A 22990-nucleotide genomic window follows, 5' to 3' on the forward strand; every position below is an offset into this window, starting at 1 on the left:
TCCAGATGATGAACCTGAGGCACAAAGGAAAGCGGCCTGCCAAGTGTGCTGGCAGTGCAGAGGAGAATAAATCCCAGTCTCAGTTTTCATCCTTGTTTTAGGCTGACTGATTGCCAGCTGGTGGCAGCTTGTTACTTCTGAGGCATTTCTGGAGGAGAAACCTGGTAATAGAATTATATGGGATTATAGTTTTGTCATTAGTGATCTCTTCTGTCACTGAGAAGGGAGGGGAAAAAAGGGTGTCCCACAACCTGAAGAGGTCAGATAGTTTTGGGAGTTACGGGCTTTTTTCTTTCACCCTCTTTTCCCTTATAGAACATAAAATTTATACTTCTCTTCCTAAATACTGTTACTTTCAGAAGAATAATGACATGTAAAAGGTATCTATTGAAAGCATGTAACTTCTGAACTTGACAAACTTTTAATGTCTATGTTGGTGTATCACAGTAGAAAAGTAGGAGAGGATAATGAAAATTTGAGATTACTTCCAGAAGTTAAGCATTAAAAATAAATATTTGGATCTTGTTTACATGTCTAGAAATGTGATCTCTTAAAGTAAAGCCTATACATACATTTGGGGGGGGTGGGGAGGAAGATACATGCACATCTGTAAGTCTGTACACAAAATGGAGATACTGTCTCCCATGCTGCTTCTCTGGAGGATTAACACTAGCCCAGTTGTATGAAAATAAATCTACCTCTTGGCCAATTATTTTAGAATGATTCTTATATTAGCAAGAACTGTCTAAATCGGAGAACCAGCATTGGTGGTTGTCTGTCTTGAAGGTTTGACTTCAAGATGAGAACATGGCATGCTAAGATGTTATTTTGTATAAATACATTAGCTTTTTAGACTTAAGCTATTTCCTAGCTGCAAAAAAACCTGAAGTATTTCAGAGAAAGTGATCTGCAGTTTAAGAAAGTACCAGAAAGAAGAACTTAGTTCCTGCAAGCAAATATTTGGTGCCTCTAATGAGGTATTTCAGTCATTTTAATCTGTGCCCTTTTGTTTGGGTTTTTTATTCTGAGTGCTATACTAAAACCCCAGAGGTAGGGAGTAGCCTCCTTCTAGAGGCAAAGGAATGAGTAATGTGGAGAAATGACTTAGCTATTTGGTGAAAGGGAGAGCGATATCATTTGTGTATAGGTATTTTAAATATGAAAATGAATTTCAGAATATTCTGTGCATATAATGTTCTGTAAGATTTTCAAGTGATTCTCTTAGAGGTGTTTGGGGCTTTTTGAGTCCCATAAATATTTCCAAGAAGGAAGGAAGCTTGCATGTTAAATACTCCCAATTAGAAAGCAGTTACAGCTTGAATAATCAAAATTGCTTGAGGATAGTTACAGCCTTTAGATGGGCTTTAAGTACTACCTTGCTTATTATAAAACTTCAAGTAGTAGCTGCTATGTGCAGTATCACTTTTATGTACTGGTTCCTTGCTCCATCTGCCTGAGTTATGTGGATTTGTAGTGAGAGATTATCACTTGAAGCTGTAAGCTTAGCTCTTACTTTTTTGAGGAATTTTTGGAAATCCATTTGCCAGCAACCTTTGGGCTTTCGTGATTGATGTGATGATGAGCCTTAGCCTAACACCTTCCTGTGGTGGTTGTGGTGATATCTATACTTCCTGACTTGCAAGCTGGCTTTGCTGGCAAGAACATGTTATTTTGGCTATAGTCTCTTAAACTGAAATTGTCATTTGTAGGTCACTTGGATGATAATTGTCACCGCTCTGAGATGGAGAGTGACAATATGTCACTCATCATGTGACATATACCTGCATTCATTTTGGGGTAGTTATATATGAAATAAGATTAATTTGTAAGACTTCTCTCTGCTCAATATAAGTAACGATACCCATTTTGCATGAATGCCTGACATTTCTTCAAAAACTGTTATTCACAGGTTAGTCATAAAACTCAATGCTGTTGCTCCTTTGTGCATATAAAGCTTGACTTTAGGGTCGTTAATAGCTTTTCATAGGATACTGCCTGAAACATCAGTTTAAGGTTCAGGCATAAAGGCTTAGCGCTTTCCTTTCAAAATGGTAGCAGGATGTGAAGAGTAACAGAAGTCCCATATGATTTAGAGATTAAATGGGGTGATCTCATGGCATATGAGTTTCATATGTCTGTCTTTACTGAAGTAATCACAGCATTTTAACAGGTTTTCTCCTCTTTAAGATAACTTATGTTCTGCAAGTTAAGGACTGTCACCAGCAGCAGTTCTAGATTGACCATGTTGTTTTTACTGTTTAGTATTTTGATGGACTTTGATCCTTGCCACTTCAGCAGACTTCACTATCAAAGTAACCTGACAAACTTTTAACATCAGTTTCTTTCTCTGTCTCCCTTTCCTCTTCACTTAGTGGTCCACAACAACTACATAGCATATATAAAATGTTGGTTTGGCCTTTTTTTTTTTTTAAATAAAAAGCTTTTGAACTGACTAGCTGCTTCAGTGTTAGTTCAGCATCAGGTTGAACTTTCACCTTACATTCCTAATACACTACACCAGTCTGTAAAACAGAAGACATTGGGCTTTGCTGCGTAATCGCTGAAACTATTGAGTTTTCTGTTGTCCAGACTTGCAGCTTACTCTGACTTAAAGTAGTTAATGGTGAACAATTGGTGTTTAGCAGCATTTCTTTTGAATTATGGCACTATGTTTTTTAAAGTTTTGGTATAGCTTATATGCAGGGTTTCTGCACCATCTGCACCTGAGCATCTTTATATGCTCAGATTAGAAAACGCTAGTTTCCATGGAAGTATCTTCCTCACTCTAATCTGAGGTATGGCTCCTTGTTTTGTTAGTTATAAGCCCCATGGTATTTATTTTTTTTACAGCTTTCATCTAGGCAAGGTGGATGGAAGTGCTTAGTGTAACTCTGGTTCTTTCCCCTAGAACTAAATTTCAATTAAGAATCAGTCTTGTAAAAGCCAGAGAGACTAATGTTTTAAAAAATAGCACACGTTAGAAGGGATTGCAATAGCCCGTTTGTGGGTTTGGAGGTATGTAGCTTCAATCTTCTTCACACTGCATTGATCAGCAGGGGGAAAAAGTAAAATACATCAGAACAGCATAAAAACAGATATATGCTGAACTGTAGCATGATTTTGACACTATAGTCACAACTGCTTGTTTCCTGTACAGTAGGTGGGTGGGCTTTCCACTTAACTTTCGGTTCCAGGTGATGGAGCATGAGTGTCAGTTCTCTTGCCTTTCAGGAGCTGAGTGCAAGTGGAATAAGTACTATAAACTGTGGAGGGTTTCTTTGCTCCCTCAAAACACATACTAAACTTTCTGAAGTGCAAAGTAGTAGAGATTTGGACTTCAGCTTCCCATGTGTAAATGAATCTGCTCAGGACAACTAAAACGTTGTACTCCAAGTCTGGAAGATAGTTGAGTATAGAAATGGCATTTATTTAAAAAGATGAAGTCATTTTATTTCTTAGGAAAAACATTGTACTTTAGAGCAAAATATGTGATAATTCTGTATTTTTGTTGAGTTGGTTATTGCTTTTTAAGTGTTGACTTGTATGTTCCTTCAGGTGCTTCACAGTTTTTTTTTTAACCTGAGCCATACTTAATATGACTTAATATGATTTTAAGACCAGCAGTTCTTGAATAGTTTTGTGGAAATATTGTTTAACCTGAAATAAATAATTACCAAAAAGAAAACCAATAACTTTGTAATGATGTAATACTTAGCTTAGCTGACACTGCCATTATTCTAATGTGATACCAATTGTGATATGAAATGGGAGAGAAATGATATATTGAACATTCTTTAAAAAAACTTTCCTCTCTGCCTCTTCACATCTGCTTCACTCTTCAGTGTGGAAGCTGCTTCTGCTGTTGTTCTGCAGCTTTTGGCAATTAGCAGGGAAGTGGCTAGCTTTCCCCCTAGCTTGTAGTTGCCCTCGGGGTCTCATGAGTTTCAGATCTTCTGCAACTCAAATTGTTCAACTTAAATAGCTTTAAATGAATCTTGCTTAAAATAACAAATCTTAAGGTCTATCCTTAATAGAGTACAACAAGCTTTTGGTAGCAAGCAGTATTTATGTTAGGGTAAGTCAAGACATTAAAATAGATTCCTATGTGCTGGTTTTACTCAGTGTCTGAAGACCTAAATCAAAAAAGAATACTCTTCTGAGTTTGGTTGTATTCACCATGTGAATTTATTAAAAGTTGTGAAACCAATTGGGATTTTAAAATGCAGAAAGGCATGGGTGGGTAGAAACATTATTTTTCAGATATTAGAAGACGTAACATCCATAATAAGCAAAAATTGATAGGTTTTGTTCTCTTACTGTACACTTGTAATAAATATCTAAAGATGTATTGCACTTAAAACTGTATAATGGTTTTCATATCCAGCCCAGTGAGACTACTTGCGTGTAACATAGAAAAAATGAGTTGAGAATCAAAAAGCTATTCCATACAACTACAGTCTGATTATAAATAAGTCTTGTTATTTAGTTAAAAAAAACCAACAACCTCTAGTGGCAAATATAAATGCTTGTTAACATAATTAAGTCTTTTAATCAGCAATATTTCTAGTGTAAAATTTCTACATAGGAAATTTTGGTGGGCTTTAAGTAATGAACTCGCAAGTATAGATGCAAATAAAGATACTGTTGAGTGATTGTGATGGCTATTATTTTAGTCCTAACTGAAACACTTCTATGTTGGTGAGCACTATAAGGACTCTGCTGAAAAGGTTTGATACTGGCTTTTGTTTAGTTGTTGTTTTCTAATTCTTGTGAACAGACTTTTCTTTACATTATACTGTTTACCTTGATTTGTAAAAAAAAAAAAAAAAAAAAGATGGGTTAGATGTGCCGATGCCTAAGGAATGAGGTTCTAGCTTGGTATTGATACATCAGTGCTTAAATATCTTTTCTAGTTCTATTGATCTATATGAAATGCCTTGCATTTTCTGTCATTATTATAAAGTAAACTACATGCAATCAAAGCGAAGGAGTATTTCCTGTCATAAACTGCAGTTTGTTTTCTGTCTGATAATAGTAAATGTAGCTTTTAAATTTTCCTTTCTAGGGAATACTGTGGAATTCCTTTAAACTTCTTAGTGAGTTGCCTTTTATAGGGGTAAAGCTCAGAATACCGGTTTCCAAAGAAGTTTTATCAGTTCTTGATATGGAAGCGTTGTACTTTGTAATTCTTAAATGTATTTTAAGTCAGTCTTGTGAATGAGACACATGGTTTTGTGATAAGTTGTTCTGAACCTTGTGCAAAGCATTTATAGTAGTGCCTTTGAAAGCTAGGTAAGTATCGTAACCAACATCAAATTCATAGCGTTCTGTTTTAAAACCTGAGCCACAGTGTTATGCTCTCTATTCTAACTGAACCTCCCACAGAAGTACCAGTGAAGTTTGTTTCCATATATGACATGAAAACCTTAAGCTCATGCATTTCTTAAATTCGTAACTAAAGAGGCTTTAAACTGCATCAGTTGTCTTAAATAGACATTGGATTTTGTTAGAGCAGTGAGTAAAATGGAAACAATATGCCCATTCTTTCTCTAGAATGAGAAGATACTAATTATTTCAGGAAAGTAAATGTGCATACCTGAGAAATTGTAATAAATCAAATACTAATCTGAATTTGACAGTGATCTAAAGTGAAGAGTAATATTTCAAATTTAAAAAATCTTTCTCTGTTACAGGAATTCTGTGCAGCATGTTTTCTGCGTGGAACTGGGTGGCCCGTGGCTTATATCTGCTCTTGAATATTTGTTTTCTTGAAGGTAAGACTTCTGTGTCTCAAATACAAGAGACTTGTAGAACTTCTTTAATCGGATACTTGAAGCACATACTTGCTTTTTGCGTAGATACTTGTGGGGTGGGGGCAGAAAGCAAGGTGTATTAGGATACAGAGACTTAGTCTTTGCTCTTAATACTATGGTAAAATAATGCATGCTAAACCAATACTCACTTCTGCTTCTATTCATTGCTCATCTGTGTACAGAGATAGTGAAGAGTGACTTTGGTCAGTGTTAGGTTGCTTTGGTTCCACTGACATCACTGGAGCTGGTCACTGTAGCAACCTGAAGTTTAATTTCACATATGCCAAACAATATCTAAATGAAAGTATGTCTTGGTCAGACTAAATGCTGTTAAAGCAATAATCTACCAGTGAACTAGTGTAGTAAGCTCTATGATCAAGTTAGAGCTGTGGGCCACTGCTATTGTGTAGCAAATGATCATACTCAAGATGTTTAGTATGGCTGTTGATTCAAGGCAGTATTTCAGCCATCTATTTCATCTCTAAAACTTGACACTTTTCTCTTTATGTGCCTCTGTAGCAATAGTCACAATCTTATTCTTGGGTTGAAGTTCCTTTGTAAAAAGAGTACTATCTATAATTCCCAAATATGCTTATAGTGTACACACTGATGCTTTTGAAATTGACAACTCAAGTATTTAACTGTTTGCATGCAATTCTTCTAAAATTAGGCCACCACAACAAAGGTGCAGACTTATCCCAATTTTTTGTTGTTAACTTTCTCAACAGACAATACCTTTAACTGCAAGAGTAACCTCAAGCATATTGCCTTCCTCCTTCAAAACATACTAAACATTCAATCCTTGACTCTCCTTTCTCTCTAAAGGCCCCTGTTTATTAATAGAGCTTTTCTTGCTTGGTAAAATGCTTTTGGAAAGTCTAGGGAACATTACACTGGTTTCGCCCCTTAAATCTCCTTGGTGGTCCACTAATGCATTTCAGCTTTATAACTGTCAAGTAACTAACTCATTTTCTGCTTAGACACGTGGTATTTTTAACATTACACTAGTGTTGTATCAGCAATATTGATTATGGTATGCTCTGTAGTTTTTAATAAAGATGCAATTCTTTTTCTTTTAGTTTCAGGTGGACTCGTACAATCATGTGGTCACATCATCCCAGAGTCTCCTGTATTGGCCCTTGGTTCCAATTTCACAGCATTATGCATTTTGAATGAGAGTTGTCTTGACTTTGGCAATATCTATGCTAATCAAATTATCTGGAAAATTAAAAACAGAGTGGTACCTAAAGAACAGTATCGTGAAATAAACAGAACAGTTTCCAGTGTCACATTTAATGACACTTCTTCACTAGCTACTCCTCTGACATGCAATATTTTAGCAGATGGACAGATTGAGCAGAACATTTATGGAATTACAGTTACAATAGGCTGTAAGTACCACTTTTCTTGCTTTTCATTCTGGTCTTAAGAAAATTGCTTCTGAGAAACAGGGAAGAGAATGCAAACAATAGAAAGTGTGCACATTTTGAGACACTTATTTCCATTCCTTCGGTTCCTGGATAATTGTATAAAAACATTGTCAAGTTACATGACATCAAAGCTGTAAATATGCACAGAATAAAGTTTTCTAAAAAATAAATACTCCGGAGTATTTCAGTGTTGAAATATGAAGAAAACAGAACAACAGAAAACAGCAGAAAAACTTTGAAGCAGGAAGATTTAAATTACAGAAAGAAGATGTGAATTTAACTGAAATAGATCCTAGGAAATAAGCTAACTTTTCCTGACTGCTGTTTCAGTGCTCAAGGAAATACAATAAGGTTGTATGTCCTGCTGTCATAATAACACTATGTCCTTGTTTCAGCAGGGATAGCGTTAACTTGCTTCCTAGTAGCTGGTACAGTGCTGTGTTTTGGATTTAGGATGAGGTTAAACGATGACACTATGAAATTAATGTTTTTTTCATTAATGGACTGAGAAATATTTAGTCCATCTGTATCACTAAAGCTAACCTGAAGTGTCTTGAGGATGGAATGTACTATTTGGATTACTCTACCTCTATACATAAGAAAATACTTTTAACTAATTATAAATTTTCCTTGTTCAAGCATGATACCACTTGCATAGTTCTGAGCAAGTGCTCTTTGAGACAAGACTGAGCTCTTGAGAAGCTAACATGAATAACTGAATATACTACTTAATTAGTTGGTGGACCGTTTATAAAATAAGAGTTCAAGTGTCCTTGATAGCAGAGTATGAATAGCTGATGAACTATGTTTCCTCCTAGTGTTGGCAAAAGGTATTGCAGTTGTTGCGTGGTCTGTGTACAAAAGGCTGGCTTGAGTTCACAATTTAAGCTAATGTGGTTCTAGTGTGAGTTACAAAATGCTTTCACAGAAAAACAGTGTTTTCTATTTCAACTTCTAAGGTGTAAATTTCTTACCAGAAAAGATGTGACAGGCAAAATAGATGGAAAGGTGAGGACAGATACAATATCCTACAGTAAACTGAATGACAGTACAGATAACATTCTACAACTGTAATTCACGTATGAATCTTGAGATGCATTTGTATTTAAAGCTACTGTATTTTCGTACTGTCAATTAAAGAAAAATTCTGTAAACGATAAGAATAACAGGTTTGAGAAGAATACAACTATTCAGGAACAAAACCTATTGTTTTTTGTTCCTCCTATTCAGGAACTAAACCTATTCAGGTTTAGTGGGCATGGTGTTGTTGGGTTGACGGTTGGACTCGATGATCTTGGAGGTCTCTTCCAACCTTAATGATTCTATGATTCTAAAACTCTAAGGTTCATAAGGTACTTAGTTGAAAATAGCATTCTGCCTGAAAGGAAATAAGATTCTTGAAGTACATTATACTCTTGTAAATAGTGATATTCTAAAAGCTAGAAACAAACTCTTTGTATGCTATGATTTGAATTTAAGAAGGAAGAAAAAATATTCAGCTGCACTCTGAAAGTTTCTTACACTACTAAAGTGCATTGATGAAGATCCCTTATCTTTCTTGTAGGTGTTCACAGCTAAAGCATCCTTCTTCCATAGCTCACGTGGGGGAGAATAGACCTATCACAATTGCCTTAGAGCTCAGGTTATTGACAAAGTCAGCATATGCTACTCCAGCTGTAGTGCTCATTAGCATTTTTTTATGTGTGAATTAAAATAGATTTAGATGAGAAACGGTTGATACCAGGTTTTCTGTCTCAAAGAATGAGAAATCTTCTATGCTGTTCCTTACTGTCATGTGCTTATTCCTTATACAGCCTACTGTTTCTCAGGGCAGCTGGTTAAGCTTCTTGACTTCCATTGCTGGATGGTATCTAGCACTTTTTGTCCCCTCCTTTAGAAATAAACCTGACTATAAATACTTCTGGTCTTCACTGAAATTGCTATAATGGGAGACTTAACGTGATTCTTACTGGATTGAAATTTGTATATAGATTAATTATTGCTAACTTTTTTTGTACAGTGCCCCCAGAGAAGCCCAAGGACTTAAGTTGCATTGTGCATCAGGTGTCAAAACTCACATATCCTATGACTTGTACCTGGAACCCTGGAAGGCATACGTTCCTGGACACTCACTTTAGGTTGAAATACAGGTGGTGAGTAGCCCTCTATAGAATACCTAAATAATTCTGAAGAATATTTGTAGGCTAAACCAAACTTCCTTGAAATTCCTTGGTACTTTGGAAGAGTTCTTAAATCCAGTTTTCTGAAGCATTGCTGCCTATTTTGGGGAGAAGGGAAGAGTTAAAGAAGTTCACATTTAAAGTAACTCTAAGTCAGACTTGAAATTTTGTTGCTGCATTTGTTTTGAAGTAACAGCTGTCTCATATTTTTCCATTATTCAAATACATGATTAGTGTGGCTTGAGTACAATACACCTAATTATTAGGTGGCTGGACCCAAATTACATATTTTATGTTTTTCTGTGGTGACTGTTCTATCCCACTCTAAACAACTAGATGTCTCTGCTCATTGCAGGAAGGTCAGACTAGATGACCTTTAAAGGTCCCTTCCAACCCAAACCATTCTATGATTCTAAGTAGAGACACCCACATACAATGACTGATTTTGTAGAGGTATTATCTACTCTACTTTTCTAAGAACTCAAGATGGTGTTTGTCCATGATTAATCCTAACATGAAAGCTTCAGCAAAAGTATCTCTCCTGTGAAAGCAAATTAACTTAAGTATTTTTCAAACTCTTCAAGTGATCTCTTGGAGTTTAAAATGGAGTGGACAGAATTGTTGCTCTGCTCTGGAAACAGGAATGACTGCCTACAGCTTTCCATCTACCCCATTCCACTAAAGTGTTTTGGTAACAAGTGTAGTAGAAAGTATGGATAGATAGAAAACCTTAATGCTTTGCAAATCTCTTGATGCCCCTAGAAGTATCTGCTGTTAGTGTAGCAGAAGATGGTGAACAGAAATAATGATGTGTTGCAGCCGTAACGCTGTACTCATGAAGGGTGTGTAGGTAATACTGACTACACCTTTTAATGCATGAATATGCGTCTAGTTACTAGCCATATTGCTTTTGATTAAATGTATCAATTCTTGATCTTTATTTTTTAAGCTAAGTCAGTTTTTTATACAACTTTATAATTACAATACCATGGCTTGTGCTTTTGAAGATATGTGACTTGAAGTCAAGAGATTTTATTCTAGTTTCTGTTCTAATGCAATCATGCATTTGTGGCTGAACAAGGTATTCTAATCTCTTCTCCTTTTCTTCCTGTGCCTCTGCTTACAAAGATAATGGCAGAGAGGAAACATATGATCTAAACTGATTGATCACTCTGATCTACTTAAAAAGATTCTCTAAAGGAAACCAAACTTACTGCTTTATACCTTGTTTTTCCTTCTCTTTTATTTAGGCCACAAGAGAACTTTCCTGACTGTATACCAAAAGATGTAAACAATTCTTGTACAATTACTGATGTTCAGTTCTTTGTTAACCTGGAGGTCTGGGTAGAAGCAGCAAATGCTCTTGGGAAGGCTGAATCTGATCCTCTTGTTCTTGATCCCATTGAGATTGGTAACTATGTGCCTCTTAATAAAGCTTTAGTAGTACATAACTGCTGCTTCTGTGCATATTGCTGAATTGGTGTGTTAATGTTTCTTCACTATAAAAACTAACACTGCCAAAATATTGTTGACTAGAACTTGAACTGTGCTGGACAAAGGGTAGGGAAGGTGAGGTATTTGATCACAATTCAGACGGCAAGTTCTTGTTGAGTAGTCTGCTTTAGAAACTAGTGTGAAGTAGTAGCCATTTGAGCTTATGAAAGGCTCTAATGGTAGTGTTACAGCATAGTGTACCAACTGCTAGAGGCATGATAAAATACCTGTAGAGTTGACTGTAACTCCTTCTCTTCTAGTTAAACCTCTGTCTCCACACAATTTGTCGGTCAACTCGGGAATACTACCTACTGTTCTGAAGCTTTCCTGGGAGAATCGGATTTCAGCAGCTGTGATGAAGCTGAAATTCAATATTCGCTATCGGATCATTGGTGACACAAACTGGATGCAGGTAATACCACTAATGTCCCTTGTCACTTTCCTGCTGTAACCCAGCCATTTGTCAAACTGTAGAAGTTCCTTCACTGCTGCAGTTCAGAGGATTCACTTTATCCTTAGGCCGTATGTGGCCTCCCAAGGTAGTTTACCTGGCCTGTTCATGAAGGCTGTGATACAGGTTTTTTGGAACAATCTATAGTACAGTGACCTTGTCTTTTCTTTGTGGACTTCTCTGCTGTCCTCTTCATCATGTTGCATTATGTTTATTTTGAATTTTTGTTCTGTACATGCAACATCTAGAACATTGATGAACTTTCATCTTCCCATGCATGTGCAAGACTACTGATCTAAGTGTCATTTAAAGCTTGGGCAAACACTGTACAATGCTGGGATGCTTTTTTGAAATTGCTGTACCTGCACTCAGATCACAACAACCCTATGCAATGCTACAGGCTTGGGGAAGAGTGGCTGGAAAGCTGCCTGGCAGAAAAGGACACCCTGGGGCTGCTGGTCAACAGCCGGCTGAATACGGATTGGCAGAGTGGTCAACAAGACCAACAGCATCCTAGCTTGTATCAGAAATAGTGTGGCTAGCAGGAGTAGGGAAGTGATCATCCCCCTGTACTCGGCCGTACCTCGAATACTGTGTTCAGTTTTGGTCCCCTCATTACAAGAAAGACATGGAGGTGCTGGAGCATGTCCAGAGAAGGGCAACGAAGCTGGTGAAGGGTCTGGAGAACAAGTCTTATGAGGAGCAGCTGAGGGAACTGGGGTTATCTAGCCTGGAGAAAAGAAGGCTGAGGGGAGGCTGTGTCGTTCTCTACAACTACCTGAAAGGAGGTTGTAGCAAGGTGGGTGTTAGTCTCTTCTTCCAAGTAACAAGTGATAGGACAAGAGGAAACGGCCTCAAGTTGCACCAGGGGAGGTATAGATTGGGTATTAAGAAAAATTCGTTCACCGCAAGGGTTGTCAAGTATTGGAACGGGCTGCCCAGGGAAGTGGTTGAGTCACCATCCCTGGAGGTATTTAAAGGACGTGTAGATGTGGTGCTTAGGGACATGGTTTAGTGGTGGATGTGGCAGTGTTAGGTTTATGGTTCGACTCAATGATCTTAAGGGTCTTTTCCTACCTAAATGATTCTATGATTCTATATAGTATGGCTGTCCTGCATGTATGCCGTAAGCCTGATTCAGTCAAGGAACTGGAAAAGAGTAAGGAATGTGTTATCTGGAGTGTACTATAATATGTTCGATGTCATCAAGAGTTGTGGTCATTTTTTTCTTCTAGATCAGTCTATGGACATATTTTCAATAGCTTCTCAGTTTCACCTTTTTTAAGCCTTCTCTCAGAGCAGCAGTATTCCAGAAACAGTCTTTTCATCAAGATCTTCCCATCTTTGTGTCAGTACAGAGGCCCAAAAGTATTCTGAATTTCATCACTTGTTGGAAGGAAGACTGGCTTCTGACTTACCAAAATACAGTGTTCAAGCAGGTAGCATAACACAGCTGCTTGTGACTGATGTAGTGTATTCCTTTGGAAGAACTTTTTGAGCTTTAGATGCATTTATTATTTATTTAATAATAAATATTAATTATTAAGGTCACCAGTATTGATATTTTGAAGAGCACAGTCCCACACAGCTTATTCTGCAACTCCAGGATCTGTTGATACATTGTCCTATTAAGTCCTTTTAACTTATCTTGACCTTCTAACATGTGCACAAGAGCATTGAAGATAGTGACTTTTAAAACAACTGAGCTTGCTTAGCTGTGGTAAAATTTGACTACTTTGACAATTCTTTGCACTCAGGATTAACCTCTTGAGTGTCCTGCATGTGTGTTTTAATCTGCAATCATTCTTCTTGCAGGGTTGCTCACTATAAAAAAAAAAAACTTAATTGCAAGTGGAATAGTGTGATGGAGTCAGTGTGTGTGTTTTACCTACATAAATCAGTTATCTACATCACACTTCTGTTTCTGTACATATGCAGTAAGAATACTTTCTGGCATTCAGTTCCTAATCTAAGATAAAGGAAAGATCTTATGAAAATAAATTCATCTATTAGCGAAAGTATAAACAACTCTAAAACAAACTATTTCTGATGTCAGTTAAGAAACACTGTTCTGTGTCAGCGGAAGCAATGATCCTGGATTCTCTAGTTTTATAGAAGGCTTCTAGCACAGGTATTTTGCAATCAATAATCAAGCAGATAACCTAGCAAAGTTCTGAAATGTGAGGTGGAATATTACAGATCAGTGAGTAGAGGAATTATATGGGGAGGAAGGAGAGGTAGACATAAACTAATTAAAAAAGAAAACAGAATATGAGAGATTGTCCTGAGATAGCTGCTTACCTATTCTAGTGTATGTATTATATTACACCTGGGAAATATACACAACTATGATCTCTTACCAAACCATGGTTGAGAATTGAAGCTTTTGGAAATAAGAGGGGAGAAAAACTGTTGTTTGTATTGGGTGTGTATGTGGTGGGGAGCCTTCTTGGATGGGAGCTGTAGTAGCACAGAGCTCAGCTTTTCAATTTTTGATCAGTGCCTTTAAAATCTTTCTTCCATTTACAGGTTCCTCCTGAAGATACAGCTTCACCAAGAACTTCATTCAGCGTTCAAGGGCTCAGACCCTACACAGAGTATGTCTTTTCAATTCGTTGCATGAAGGAAGATGGAGTGGGCTACTGGAGTGACTGGAGTGAAGAGAAAACTGGGGTCACCACTGAAGATAGTAAGTAATATATGAAAGTAGGTCACTGACTTTCAAAGTGTGTGAGTGCTCAGCAATTTGGCAGCCAGATGAAATTGTGTATCCTTGCTTGAGCTGTTTGATTATACATGCAACAAGTACTGAGTTACTTTCTGTACTGACTGACTTGACCCATGCATTCCAAGGAACATTAGAATAGCTTCCCATAAAGCCAGTCTAGAGGTGTTCCCTGAAAACAGCTAAAACAGGAGGTAGGGAAGAAAAGCTTTCTTAGAAAGTTATATTCTCAAAGTATTTTAGAAAAGATGTAGGCTTTCTGCTTGTTGGTTTTTTTGTTCTTAAGGTTATCCTCTGTAACAGAAGCTATTCTCTCTGTGTAAAAGTTGGGTTTTTTTGGTAGACAGACTGCCTTCGTTTATGAACAACTTGGTGTTTAGGAGGCCGTTAGATAAAGTCATAGGTGAACAAGCATCAATAAGTGTGAAACAGAAGATTTTAGTTGCATAGGATACATAGACTTCTTCACAAACTTAGTAAAGCAATAATATGAAATAATGTGCATATGGGAAGTGTAGCCTTTTATGCACCAAAGCATCTAAATAAAACCCTCTGCTTTACTCTTAACTTTTCCCAAGGTATTCTGCATGTACACCACGTTCGTTCTTGTCAGAGTCACTTACAGCTGCCTCTGTGCTGTCCTGTACCCAGTTGTTTACAATATTCTACGCACAGTAATCAACAGTCTTGCTGCTCATCACTGATACAGTTGCCACTGTGGGAGCCGTAAGAGAATGCCATCTATAAACCACTGACTTTAAGCAAGATTGAGTCTGTGTGTATAATGGTTTTATTTTGGCTATATTTAATCACAAAAATCACCGTTTCCTTGCAATTTCCCTTCTTGATGACATAATCATTGGAGTTGTCGTCTTGTAGATCTGGGTTTGTAAAATCCTGTCCCTTTGCAGTAGGGGTGAACGCTGAATTGCTGCTACCATGATTTAATGAGGAAAACTTACCAGCATCAGCTCTTTGGGGTCAGTATTTGGATCATGTTTAGTCTTGCACAAAAGGACTTTGCAATCAGGATATATACAATTTCAAAGTATAAACAGATCACTAAAGCTACACAAAAGACGGCAAACCACTAGGTTAAGCTTTAAGTTCACAGCCCTGGAAAAAAACCTGCTTAAGAGTCTCAGTCAAATGTCAGCCCTCATTGCTTTGTGGAACAAATCCTCAGCATTGCAAAGTTGCTGCCATGCACCAAATCTGTTCACACTACAACCGGCTCATCAACTTGGCTGGCCTTTCAGCTCCTCGTGGTGCTCCAGTCAGCTGTTAATGACATTGTCTGTTCCCACTGAACTGTATGTTCTGCAGGTGTGCTACATCGCCCTGGACTCATTCCTTCGGGACAGTGGCACTGAGACCGTTACTGCACTCAGTGTCTTTGAAGGTCTGTGTCCGCTGTATTCCACAGCATGTTTTTTAACTTCACTTGATTGCTTCCAGTTGCACATTGCTTGAAATATACATTGGCATTAAAGTAACTACAACTCACTGTTAACAAATTTAATATACTTCACAGTTCATAGAAGTCATTGCAGTATTTCCCCACTAGAGAGGCTCTCCTGCAAGTTTGTTCTTAAGTACAGAGGCTGCGCCTTCTGCCACTGAGTTGTGCCAAAACAATTAATTGAGTATGTTTTCTGTTAACTGATTTTTATCTTGTTTGGCTGTTTTGCTTTGCAGCATTTCATGACTTAGCAATTGTTGCAGCAACTGTAAACTCATACAAAATAAAGTTGCAGTAATTATTGGAACACTGACATTAAAATCACACCCATGCATTCGTTACAGTATGAAAAATCCTGTTCTCAAATAGTGGATTCTTACATTTTTCCATTAACAGAACAAAAATACATGCAGTGTGTATACATACATAACCTAGAAGGTTGCAATTTTGGTGACATTTGGCCCTTTCATTTGCTCTCCAAATAAAAGCCCCGGGCTTTGATGTATAACTTAACTTTCTGTGGTCTGTTTTCCTTTTGTTATTCATCTGAATAGCCCACTTAGACTGAACTGGAACTAATTTAATGTCCAATAGATGCTTGAGAGGTGCTAACTGGTATCTTCTTGAATCTGAACCTCTGTTGGTGTCAGAACACCCTACCTGACTGTCTTGCTTCTTGCTGAAATGAACTAACTTCAGTGTGCTGAGCTTTTGAGGAATACTGTGCCATTAGTTGTGATATACTGCAAATGTAAATCCAGTCTGTTTTCTGCTGGTAGAACAGCATTTTGTAGCTACCTTTCCTAATGATAACAGGATAGTCACACTTTTTCTGCATTGCTTGCTAATCAGTTAACATTCTTTCACATTGTAGCAATCAGTTGACAGTAAAATAACTTCCTATTCTGAGTTTGCTTACAGACAACTTCAGAGGTGTGGTCACCTCTTGCAGATGCCTAGATACACTTGCAAATTTACAGGATAGTGGGATACCTTAAGTTGGAAAGGAGCTCATGAGGTCTGTAGTTCCCTGATCCTTTTTCTAGCAAGTGTCAGGCTCAGACAAGGGACTTTAGGTTGCAATTTTGGCAAAAACTGTACCAAAATTTTATTCATCAGTTTTTACTGTACAGTTGCCTATTGCAAAGATTAAATCACACAAGCAGACACTGGACACTTAAGTTACTTATACCATTATTATTATTACCCTCAATCAAATTATAAAACTGACATTTAGATATTGTGTTTTGTCTAAGACTGTTAGACCCATATCCCAGAAGATTCCACAGCTGCTTGCCTTTTCTATTCAAAAGATTTGGTGGTTGTCTCAATAGCAAGCTACCAAGATACAGGTATATTTACCACTACTGTATTCAGGAAGGTATAATTCTATATTTCCATATGGTTTTATCCAAGTGTTATGTTTCCAAGTGTTAAGTACTGTAACTGTCAAGTGAAGTTTCAACGGAATCCTTAAATGCCTTGGCATTTGTGCCACGGCACAAATGTACAATCATGATGCTGAAGAGTAATGCAAGCATTCTGGCAATTTTGAAATCTTTTGGCAATTGTTTTACTACCTAATCCTTATCAGGAAACATCTACTTTGTACCTCCAAATAGTGACTGTAGCCAAGGGTCTTTATATCCAGCAGAGCAGATTGCTGCATAGCTGTGTGTACTACAATAACATGCATTGTGATTTCTGGGGATTCTAGTATCAGTAAATCACCCTCAAAGGGATTTGATTTTAAGAGCTTGTTTGGTTTCGTCCTGAATCATTAGTAGCAGCAGCACTGGGAATCACTTGCTGATTTCTGACTTAAAATCCCCACATTGTTTAATTCTCTTTGAAGTCTTGTTTTTCCAGGAACTTGGTTATTATCAGTTAGAAACTCTTCTGTTCCAATTCTAGGGTTGTGAGAAGTGAAACTACTTTAGCTTGGTTCTGTTTCCATTTCACTTCTACTTTGAAAGCCTGCAAGATTGGCTTTGTTTCTGGCCTATATTGATCCTATCCCATATGGAGCCAATGAATGGACCTTCTGATTGTGTGCTTGATACCCAGTAGGGAATCTATTCTTCTGTCCGACTACTACAAATACTTTGTGATATCTGTTTAGCTTCTAAGTCAGCCTGATTGGTCTTTTTTTTTTAATGTGCTTTAGCCTTTCCTGCTTGTACTCTTCCTGGTCTCCTTTCTGTAATATCCTATCTGTTCCTCAGTGCCTTCCAAGGTGCCCTCTTAGGCAGTCTATTTCAGTGCACATCTTTAAATAGAGTTAAACCAATACAGGTTTCATTATCAAAACACCACTTTGTTCTTGGAGCTTAACTGCAAGATTGGATCAGAAATCCTTCCTTATTTATCCTGAGTTCCCAGTAATGAGTTTTGATTGAATTCACATGTCATCTTATATTGGAGAAGTAAGAAGATTGTAGTATATATCCTGCTTAATTAAACAAAATGGAATTTATGTGTACATAATGGCATTGCTTCAGCTCTATGCAAAATTTACTTTCTCTGGGGGAGACACTGTAAAATATTATTTCAGTACTCTAGTCACTTTTCAACTCCTAATGACAGTATAGTTTTGTTTTCTGTGGTTACTATCTCAACCTGAGCAATGAGGATTTCAAGACTGCCTACCTGTTTAGCCTATGGTGCTGTTCTGCTGTGGTGACTGGCTTTGCAAAAATACTGCTATTAGTGATTAAGTACCCATGTCTTATTTTAGCCTCAGAACAAAGGTGTTATAGTAGGAAATGAACATGAGGGAGGTCATGTTGCATTCATGATCTATATTAGGCAAGATATACAATTGCTTCTGTTTCACGTGAATCAAATCAGGGTACTCGAATGAGATTAAGAGTGAGCTCCCTTTGCCGCAATTCCCAGTTTTCCTTCCCTCCTGATGTAAAGCATAAGAGACAAGATGCACACTGTAGACTTGATACTGTTTTTTGGAGGTAAAACAGCCAAAAATTTGTAATGATTAATATAAAAAAAATGCAATAAAAACTCCCAGAGAAAATAAAGTCTAGCAAGACTATAAATGTAATTGCATTTTAAGCTCATCTTTCTATTAGGGCTAAGACCCTCACAAAGGATTGGCCACTTCTTATTGCTTTATGCACTGTAATAAGTTGATTCATTCTACTTTGAAATTAAATTTGTAGTGGAAACACCACTTGAATTTTTTTACAGTACTGACACCAGAAAGTATTGTAGTATTGTACAGAAGTACTGCGGTTCTGTTACCCGTTTTAGCATAAAGGATATAGGAAACCTGGGGAATACTGGCAGGAGAAATTTGTCTCCTTGTTAATTTTTCTGCACTTTCCTTTTTTAGGTGACTTGATATTGAGGGGTAGGGAGAGTGTTGCAGCTACAGACCATAGCAAGGTTTGCAGTATACAGATGTGCAGGGCTGTGCCTCTGGACACAGGCTGCAAGGTGTAGGTTTGGTTGTGCCTCACTCAGCACTGTTATCTTCAGCGCGTTGTTGCAGATGCTCAGCATGGGGACTCTCAGTTATTTTGATACTGTATGCTTAGAGCAGAATTGGTGTTTTGCTCATCCCTTCAGGAAATCTTTCCATGCAGGTGTTCCACTTAATATATCAAGCATTATTTTCTTTGAGGAACTGAGGAAACACTTTTTGTATATGCTTTTATTAAAAAAAGGAGGTAAGCATCTAATGATAGTCAAAGGATGAATTCAAACAGATTAAATAAAAATATTTCTACTATTAAGCATTGTTTTTTTCCATCAGAACCATCTAAAGGACCACCCATATGGAGGATCATTGATGCATCTCGCTCACCAGCTTCCTGGACTGTGCATCTGATGTGGAAGGTAAAGCAACATGATAAACTGCAGGAATTGAGCATTCTTTTAAAAACAGAGTTTTTAAGTGGCAAAATTTACCTCAACAAACTTGAGTAGGTAGCTGGGATAGTAGAGGTTTTATTGATATGAGAAGTGACTATAGTATTCTTATTATAATAATTAGTTATGAAATATTAAAAGTACAGACATGAAGGCTATTGGTTAACTGACATACATGTGTGATCCAGTATATACAGAATCCACTTTCAGACTCCTGACTTGCTGTCCTTAAGCAGTTTGTGGAATTGGAAACTTTCACCTGAACAAAGTAAACCTTCATGTTATGCCTTCTGCTGTATCCTAAAACTTTTGTAACACTGTTTGGACAGGGTTACTCAAGCTGCAAAATCCATTAAGCCTACAGACATTCCAGAGGCCAAACTTATTAAATACAGCACTGCATGTTTGCGTGCAGCAGGTTGCTGTGTCTAGTTGGCTGATTAGTTCAGAGCTGAGAAGGTGAATGTAATTATAGTCAGTCCTCATCTTCTGCTTTCTTTTGGTCTGTGAACTTTGTCACATTTGATCTAGCTGTCTTTTTATTACTACTTTTTCCCTATTACTAGGTGGCTTGTGTGAAGTTACATGTATATTGATATGACATCGCTTTCTGATGTAACGCATATGCCACATGGCACTTCTGACATTATTTAGCTTAGAATTGGAAAACTGGTGCTACTTTACAGTTACTTTCAACAATTTTCTCTTAAGTTATCTGAAAACTAATAGTTACACAGAAACATAGTATTTTTCTGTGTTATTAGATAACACAAACAAGTATTTTTCCATGTCTGATAAAAGAAAACTACTCGGGCTGTTTTGCATTCGGGTTCAACACAGCTTAAGATGTGAGATTCCTTTTATGTCAATGTGTTGTAAAGTCACATAAAATGCAGGTTTTATCAACACATGTTCTGCAATCTTTACAGAATAGCTTTTATTAAACTACTAGGTAGGATTGTGAGCCAAGAAAAAGAGGATTTAAACCAGAAAGTTCTGGAAGTTTCTGCATTACAGAAATGAATGCAGGTTATTTGCGCTTTTCTTAAATATGCAGCAATTTGATCTGTGTAACTTTTCTTGAGCTCAGATTTTTAACCTTTATTGTCTTTGATGCATAGTTTAAGTCACATTTGTTCAGTATCAGTCTAATCAAAGGTGTGTTTTTAACAGGCATTGGAGCCATTTGAAGCCAATGGAGTAATCCTGCAGTATGAAGTGACTGTCAGAGCTAAATCATCTGTCTCCAGTCCACCAGAGAAATACAGTGTTAATACCACCAACCTTACATTAAAGCTGCCAAATGGAACTTACGAAGTGACTGTGATTGCCCGTAACAGAGTTGGGGCATCCCCTCCCTCAGTTTTACTTATCCCAGCAAGTAATTTGAAAGGTTAGTGTCCTAGTAATGTCTCCTTCAAATGTGTCTGCATGGCTTTTGCTATAAGAAGTCTTCAGCGTTGTAAAATGATACCATTTACATGGACACATAATTAAGGTATTACTGAATGTATCTACAGTCCTATGCCGTATAATTATGCTACCATTTGTATACTAGGGCACATGTAGATTTATGTACTCACAGGTTCGTTTGAAGCTGTGTGCTATTTTGCTGTTCTTTTTGATCCTTAGAGCTACTGTGCACTATATTCCCTGTTGTTTCTTTTCTTAGCATCGCAGGCTTTTTTTTGTTTTCTTTTTTAAAAAATGAAAGGGTTGGGGAAGCAAGCATCTTTTACTTCATGTATATGCCATCTCACCATTTTTCTTCTGCTTTCTCATCTCCACCTGGCCCTCTTCTTCTCTTGTCCCAGTCTCATTCTCCCACATTTTCAGCCCCAGTCTCACTCTCCCACATTTTCAGTATCTTGCCTGGTTGCTTTGTCATCTGCTTCCACTGTTTCCCTACTGTTCATTCCTTTTTATTATGTTCCTTTTGCTGTGCAGCATTAGTAACTACAGGCTGGCTTCTCGTTATTTCCAGCCTCCTCTTAGACAATCCAAACGCTACCAGGACAGGAAGCAAGAAATAAGTCTACAGACAAGATGCTGCTTTTAGTGTAAACACCAAGGGAGAGCCACAAGTTCTAACACTATTAGATGAACTAATTAAGAGTGTTTCAAACAGATTAGTGTTACAGCTGGGAGTACTTGGTAAGGTACATGAGTGTGAGGATTAGAATGGGAATTTTGAAGTGTCTCAAGGATTGATTTCTCTCAGAAATAGACCCTTTCTCTTGGAAGAAACATAGTATCTCTTTACTGTGCAGTAAGGCAACTTACTGTGTTTGAGAACAGAGAAGCTGAATCTAATTTCCAGTTTTTAAATAGCCTAATACTGCTTATTTTGGATCTCTGATACAAAGATTCTGATACAAGCTTCCAAGTTTCAGAAAACGGCTTTTACATTTACTTAGGTTTTGTCAAATTGTCACTGTTACAATAACCCAAAAGCATCCACATTGGACAAAATAGCTATTATTATGAATATCTAGTGGCAAAACTGTCAATATTCATCACTTTTCTGTTTTCTTCCTTTACAGCTCCTGTGAAGAATGTTAGAACGCTACCTAAAGATGGCAAGTTGTGGGTAGGGTGGACTGCTCCTAACAGTTATGTTCTTAAATATGTGATTGAATGGTGTCTAGTGTCCAACAGCTCAGACTGCATCACAGAATGGCAGAACGAACCAGGAAGTGTTCAAGGAACATACTTAAAAGGTATTTAGCTCATAAGTCTACAAATACTTCATAGAACACTCTAAAAACCTAGGAAGTATTCTCAAAGTGAGGAACGTCCTCATGCTGACTAGAATTTTATTGTAGGACAGGAATCTGGGATAATGCTGAGGGCTTTTCATAGTTTATCGTTAGTGTGGAAGTATATGTATATCTTTGTCAAATATAAAACTGTATCTAATCTTGCATTTTGAAATTCATATTATGTAACAGCAAGGGTTTTATCTGCATTTTGTTTTCAGTCTTCTCGTTCTTGGAAACCAGTAGTGAGCAGGCTGAGTTCCTTCAAAATCAAATTCTCTGATCCCTCTTGCATTTCAAACAACAAAATTTGATCAGCTTTACAGTTCCTTTCAGATTATGATCAGTAGCTGAAATCAATAATTTTGGGGTTCGGTGCTGCAGACAGATAAAGGCTTTTTATTTAAAATAAATTAGAAAAAAACAGACTTCCATGAAGTCTGTTTATTAAATCTAACATTTGAATGTGAACCATTATATTGTTCCTTTAGTTAATATTTTGGAGCAGTATATCAATGATCTCTAGGAAAAAAGTCAGCTGCATTAGATACAAGTGCATCTTAATAAAACAGCCAAAACCCAGAACCCTGCATCTGAAGTAAATGAGAAGATGAGGAATTGGTAAATGAGAAATGGTGAGGAATTTGACTGTCTGTGAAACAACACATTTTAAATTCCTTTTATTAGGTGATATAAAGCCATTCAAGTGTTACTTGATAACTGTGTACCCTCTATATGCTGATGGTCAGGGAAGTGGACAGTCTGTGAAGGCTTTGCTTCAGCAG

General features: G+C 37.3%; 1 protein-coding gene across 1 annotated transcript in view; it reads left to right on the forward strand.

The window, feature by feature from the left end:
• The first annotated feature begins 5696 nt into the window (after positions 1-5696).
• Positions 5697-22990, forward strand: part of IL6ST (interleukin 6 signal transducer) — a 29085-nt gene continuing 11791 nt past the window's right edge. Inside the window, exons 1-10 of the mRNA XM_009326930.1 lie at positions 5697-5774; positions 6893-7204; positions 9264-9396; positions 10674-10834; positions 11178-11329; positions 13898-14057; positions 19331-19413; positions 20620-20839; positions 21990-22166; positions 22893-22990. Coding sequence (XP_009325205.1) covers positions 5708-5774; positions 6893-7204; positions 9264-9396; positions 10674-10834; positions 11178-11329; positions 13898-14057; positions 19331-19413; positions 20620-20839; positions 21990-22166; positions 22893-22990 — 1563 coding nt within the window. The 5' untranslated portion in view covers positions 5697-5707. The remainder of the gene's footprint in view (positions 5775-6892; positions 7205-9263; positions 9397-10673; positions 10835-11177; positions 11330-13897; positions 14058-19330; positions 19414-20619; positions 20840-21989; positions 22167-22892) is intronic.

Source organism: Pygoscelis adeliae, unplaced genomic scaffold (assembly GCF_000699105.1).
Source record: "Pygoscelis adeliae isolate BGI_AS28 unplaced genomic scaffold, ASM69910v1 Scaffold116, whole genome shotgun sequence".
NCBI classification, from domain to species: Eukaryota; Metazoa; Chordata; class Aves; order Sphenisciformes; family Spheniscidae; genus Pygoscelis; species Pygoscelis adeliae.